The sequence below is a fragment of the Limulus polyphemus genome, unplaced genomic scaffold, assembly GCF_000517525.1.
Source record: "Limulus polyphemus unplaced genomic scaffold, Limulus_polyphemus-2.1.2 Scaffold1852, whole genome shotgun sequence".
NCBI classification, from domain to species: Eukaryota; Metazoa; Arthropoda; class Merostomata; order Xiphosura; family Limulidae; genus Limulus; species Limulus polyphemus.
Window position 1 is genome coordinate 12632 of NW_013667462.1, and position 6600 is coordinate 19231.

General features: G+C 32.4%; 1 protein-coding gene across 4 annotated transcripts in view; it reads right to left on the reverse strand.

Moving 5' to 3' along the window:
* The window catches only part of LOC106465159 (syntaxin-17-like), a 27468-nt gene that overhangs the window by 12156 nt on the left and 8712 nt on the right, over positions 1-6600 (reverse strand). For all 4 annotated transcript variants that reach the window (XM_022392988.1, XM_013925358.2, XM_013925359.2 and 1 more), the window contains exons 4-5: positions 3181-3464; positions 581-631 (exon numbers count right to left, since the gene is read on the reverse strand). In XM_022392988.1, the coding sequence (XP_022248696.1) occupies positions 581-631; positions 3181-3464 (335 nt within the window). The remainder of the gene's footprint in view (positions 1-580; positions 632-3180; positions 3465-6600) is intronic.

The following is a 6600-nucleotide window of genomic DNA, read 5'->3' on the forward strand; positions in this document are numbered from 1 at the left end:
CCCGGGGTGTTGGTTTAGAGTAGGGTTGTTTTGTTCAATTAGTATATCTATTAAAAACACAGTCATTTTAAACAAAGAACCCAACATAAACAAACGAAAAATCAAGGAATCCATCTTAATTGTGAGGTAAGAACGGCTGCTGCTATGATTTTGTCTGGCTTATGCGCTCGTTGCTGTCCTAATTTAGGATCTTCTTTTTAATAAATTCTTGAAAATGTTAAAAAATAGAGAGAGAGAGAAAAGGGGGGCCCAGCAAAGATGTTTGCCCCAGGGCCCATGCTGGCTCTCAACCACCACTACAGTATCTGTAAACACTCAGGAGAAATGCTGAAACAAATATTCCCAATCAAATCTTACTGAAAGTAGTCAAAGAAATTTTTGCAAATGTTTTAACATACTTTCTTACTCCTACACACCATACAATACTGTAATTTTAAAAACAACATAACAATGTATAACTTGAACACCATACTGATTCTTGCAATATAACAGCTAACCTGCTGTACGTCCTAAAGTAAATGTTTCCCGTAAAACTAAAACCTGAACATTAACATTCTACAAAACATCGATTTTGACTTACCGTAACTAGTGCTGCAAAGTGATGAATCAATGAATTTAATTCCAGAAGTTCCTGAAAATAATAATTTTTTGTCTGTCAACAACAAAAATTCATCAAATGTGAAACTCCTAGTGATTGATTTTTTTTTTATAAAATCCTATTCTGCTGAGCATGGTGAGGTAAAAAACACAAAAGAAGTGGATTTTTACATTATTTCTGTTACAAAATTGGACAATTAAAACAATAATTTCAAAAATAAATATTCAGAAAACAAATTCAGATCCTTGTGATTATTCTCACTGAATACCTTTTGAAACTTTTCAACATTACATAGAAGCAATTAAAAATATTTGTTCTATAGTTTAAATTTACCTTGCCCAAGAATAGGATTGTCAAACCAATGATCAATAAAAAGGCAAATGATAAACACACCCAAAGGTCAATTTTTCTCCACCTTAGATTGAAATATTGTCACTCCATCAGTACTTAATATAATACTGGTTTTAATTATGACTAAATTAGTGTTAGAAACTAGGTAAGTTGTAAATGGGGTCCAAGTGCAGCCTTACAGGTAGACAACCGGACAACACAGTTCTAGAGCAATGGTTCCCGCCACCAGTCCACGGACCAGTGCAATCTACAGGGAGATTTCAACTGATATACAAGAAGTCTTTTAAAATATAGCTGCTGAAGTATATTTTTTACAATGTAATTTAAAAATACTTTAAAAAGCTAATATTGTACAAAGCAGTCCATGAAATTTTGGGATCACAACTAGCTAGTACTCAGTTAGAAAAAGGTTGGAAACCACTGATCTAAAAGACAACACGTACACAAAGAAAAATTGACTGCCATTCTCAGGAAACCAATAGTTTAATTTTACAAACAAATAAATAAACGACGGACATAAGTCAATTAACTAAAAGCTTTTTTTTTAACATCTAAAAGGCCTCTTGTTTCTTACACAGGTACACTTTTAACCCACCAGTAGCATGAAGTATAGTGTGTTATTTCAGGAATGAGTATTTGTGGTGGTTACATATCGTAATGTACAACCAACTACAAAAAAATACTATCTAACTAAGTACAGTCTTCAGTCCAGCGGTTGTATTTACGAACTTCATACTTTCTGCAATCAGTAGTTAATTTCTGGATCTTACAAAATAGGTCCTTTGCATATATATATATAGTGACTAACTTACAGTCAAAAAGAGATAAAAAGGACAAGTCTAATATCACTGTCTTCGACTGACCAGTACATTCTTCACTGTCCGGTTAAAGAGCTGATATCTCTTTGAGCACAAGCAGAGAATTATTATAAAACCTACATAATTCTGATAAAAAAAAAGTTAGCATACAGGATCACACACTAAAGGTGCAACGAAGGAAAAAAAAAAGACCCAAAACTGGAGTGCTTATGAATAGTTGACTATTCCAAAGAGCTCAAGTTTTGGGTCATTTTTCAGAACTCATAAAACCTAGGCAACATATTCATGATCTAAAATCTTAACACTAACTATATGTTCTGAAAGTCTCAAATGCATTGAAAGAAGATTCTTCCTTTAATTGTTTTTGGTATTAAATGCATTTAATATCAATATTTGATTTAATGATGCCACTATAGCAAGATGCTGAGAATTATCAGCAACATCCCAAAATGTAGCTTTCACATTAAATCACTAAAAACTAGAGGGTACTTAGTAGGGAACATACCTTCACCATGCAGCATTGATCATATTTGGCTCTCAAAAAATATGAAAATGTGTCTGTATGTGAGTAACTCTTCCCCACCCCCCCTCCTGATTGTTGAGCAACACTGGATATCAGAAGTGGGGTAGAAGAGACCTGATTTGCCTCCTTACTGGAAACAATAATCTGGGAATTCATGTCGTATATTGGCTTGCCAAACAATTTTCTTTTTTTTTATGAAAACCAACTATGTAACATAAAGAATGCTCAAAGTATCTCCAACAATCGTAGTACAGAGAAACCCATTAGTGAACGTTTTGTTGAGAAAGAGTGATAATATTTTCTGAATGAGGTACTTATATAGAGTACCAGGATAGATGGTGCATTGACATTGATATAGGCTTAAATTGGTCTTAAGGTTAATGTTGCCACCTACACATATTATAAGAACAAGATTAAAGTACATGATCTTGATAGATCTTGGCAGTTACCTCTTAATAATACCAATAAAATAAATATTAGAGCCTATATCTGCCTTTTATTCAAAGCAAATATTGTACCCCCCACACAGTCAGAATGAAGAATCAAATCTTCACCCATTTAAATAAATATATTATTGACAAATATAGCTTGTAATATTTTTTTTACACTCAACCACCACCCTTACATAGTAAAGAATGTTAAATGACATATATACATACACACACACATAGACATTCACAAACACATGCATACTGATGTGGTTCACATTATTTAATAAATATTGCTGAGGAAGAAAAACAACTTAAGTTTAATACATGTGTGGTTTATACAACTTGCAAATCCAATTATAAAAATAGTCAGTCAGTGAAGATACAATACTTGAAAGTTTATGGGATATTCAATGTTTTCTCAAAGAAAAATGCTTATGGTATTAAAAAACAACAACTAACTTTTTTTAAAATGTCCCATGATCTGATGGCAATAGAATTGACAGGTTGTTCATTCTTTCGTTGTAGCTGGGTTTTAACTACTTCTGGGCTCTCATCTACTGATGCTACACAAGCATCATGGGATTGATTAGATACTTTGTCTGTTTCATTAGTGGATAAACTATTTGCAAAGAAAGGAACAACAGGTGGAGTAGGACTTCTCTTTGAAATGCTCTCTTCTGCAGCAGAGGGGTCAACATCAAGAGAAAATTGTGTGCAAGGCTGTGTAACCTCTGAATGAATTTCTGAAAGCAAACAAAAAGTTAAAATTAAATCAATACATGGTCTCTGTAAGCCTTAGTCCTAAAATAACAAAACAAACTAAAATGCACAAGGCTTTCACAAAATTTTCAAAAACCTCTTCTACACGAAGTTTTAGGTCCTGTTCTGCTCTTGGGATTACTTTCCCCATCAATTGTGCTGATTCTAATGGTTAGGATTACATATTATTGCCCAAAACTATAAATTCTATTGTAACAAGCTTCCGTGAAGGACAATGAGATCAGTTTTAGAATATATATCTTGAGAAACTTTTCACGATCCCTCAACTGTACATAGATGTTGGATTCCATGACCATGTTTAAGCAGATCAATGGCACAGAAAGTGCACTGGAGAGCTTGACAGTGTAGGCAATGGAACAGCTGGGATTCAGCCATCTTTCTCATGAAAATAGCCACCTTTTTCCAAAAGTTGACGCAAGCTTGTGAGTCAATTCACTGCAGTGACTTCTTGGGTCAGAGGGTTCTCTTTCACAACCTTTACTTTATTGATGAAGGTACCAATTGAGATTAAGGCCTGGAGTACGGTTTTCGGAGCCTGTTGTCCTAAATCCTCAGCTAGCAGAGTTTTTTTTTTCTTTTCTCTTCCACGGATAACAATGAAGTCTCCCTTCTTTCAAAACATTGTTTCCTTTGATTCTATATATTTTAACAACCTTGCTAAATTAATATACCTTCTTGAAAATCAGCTGAGATATTCCACTCCAGCCATAAGTTTATCTAACGCAGTACCGCAATGTCCAATGGTTGGAAGTGCATTATGAACTAACTACATGTACTAAATAAGTCACTGTGGCAAGTCCAAGTTCAAAATAAAGTTAATATTGACAAAATCAAAGTTGTCATTCATGTCTCATCCTTGAATTTGTTTGTTTTAAACTTGATATCGATATAATGTGACATTACCTTTAAAAAAACTAAAATAAAAATAACTGGCATTATAACGTAGTACCTTCTCATTACATGACACTCTTAAGAAAATATATTTTCATTATCTGTCAATTTTCCGGTAAATTATCTGAATGTTTTGCCAGCCAGACGATAGTTGTACTAGGGTTATACTTATAAATTAACTAACTTAATATATATAACTTTTTACTTTTATTTTCAAAGAGGTTACTAATTTTAAAAACTTATGGTTTAATGCTTGTTATTCTTAAGTACTGATTCAATACATTATCTTTTGCAGGCTTATGTAATAACAAAATGCAACCAAGATGGGAAAATTCTCATCCAATAAGCAACAAAAATTCTGAAATAATTTTAAAATGTCAACCAAATAGTAAACAGTTCCAGCCAATCAAACTAACACTTTAATACATCAATCAACCCTACTAATTAAGCTCCAGAACTTTTTTTATCTATATGAAACAACCTAACCACCAGTAGCACCAACACCAACAACCTACACTGTAAAAATATTGATCTCTATCATAGACTTAAACAGAAAACAAAACAGTAAGTACAAATATTTTTTTTAGATTTTGATAATTTCAGATAGTTCAATTTAAACCATGGTTTTGCACATTACAAAGCAGGGCATGAAATGAACATGTGTCATGTGCTGAATGCTCCTGCAAGTTACATCAGGTAATAGAAATTTGAAAGGAATGCCCAATTGGCATGAAAAATATTGTGGAAAACATCGCACACAAGATAAAAGAACACTGTCATTTCTGGGCAGCATAAATGGGGAGTTTACTCTAAATGTAAATCAAGATCCTGTATATCCTTATCATGAATTCATGATTTTTGTGGCATGATTCTACATTAAATAGAGTTTCTTCTGCTTATATCATCTAGTAACTTGTAGATCATTTGTCAGATTTTTACAGCATTGTCAAACAAACTATTGCACCAGGATTTGGAAATACAGAAATTTAATGGATATATATATATGACTTTCAATATTAAAATTTAATGTTACACTGTAAAATGCTTACTTGACTTTACTATTACTGCAGTTGGAAGTTATATATTCCTGACTGTTGGTATGTAGTTTGTTTATTATGATATCATGGTCATGTCAGGGTAGGCATCAACGTACTGTAATTAAGAGCCTAGGACTTGTGAACAAGATAGACCAAGTTGAGTCAAAACATGTCTTGATCATTAAAGACTCTCACTACGAGGTCAGTTGAATTGACTGACCTTGAATCCATTTTATACTCATGCATTTTACAGTGTAACATTAAATTTTAATGTAGGGATGATCTACATATAGCTGTATCATCCCTATATTCTTGTTTGCATTCTTTCTGGCACTGCCATCCCTACATCACTTTACATTTACAACATGTTTTTATTACTTGTATAGATATTAATAAGGCAAAACTCTAGTTTTTATATCCTTCAATCTTTTTTGTTTATGGAGACATTAACTAGAATATCAGGCCCATTTGCCCCACCCACATGTCACATCCTCTCTTTCCAAAATTGTCTATAATTCTCTCTGATTTATATTATATCAGTAGATATATTTTATATTAACCAGTAGAAAAACAAAGTTTTTAATCTATCAAACAAGGTATAATAATCCATTTTCTATTTCATCTTCAGTTTTAATTTCTCTCTCAGTGTTCAGATTGAGAAGCCTGGGGAATTATTTTAAGGCTATTATGTCCCAGTTAGAGAGACATGGGGTTGGTCGATTTGACTGACCACCTGACCTCTTTGTACTCGTTTAAAAGTTTTTATAGATTTAATATTTCTAACATCCAATATAGTATGTATATCTTCACAAAATTTGGCAGTCTTTCAGTTAACATTATAAGTCTTTCACATACAAAAAATCATATTTTTTAGTGAAATGTTTTTAATAAACTAAAATAAAGATTAAAAATACTTTTCTTCATATCAAAAATCTCAAATTTCATTTGTGTACCTTCTGAAACCTCCTAAATGCATATCAAATGTTTGTTTTTTCAGTAAAACTTTATATTTTATCTGTTATTTTCTCTACCTAACTCTATACAAGGTTGGTCAACTTGACTGACCTTGTAACCACAAAAATATATTTATATATAAAACTTAAATAAATCTAAATTACTCTCTTTTTTCTTTCTACAATGACTTCAAATTGTAACATGAAACAACAATTGC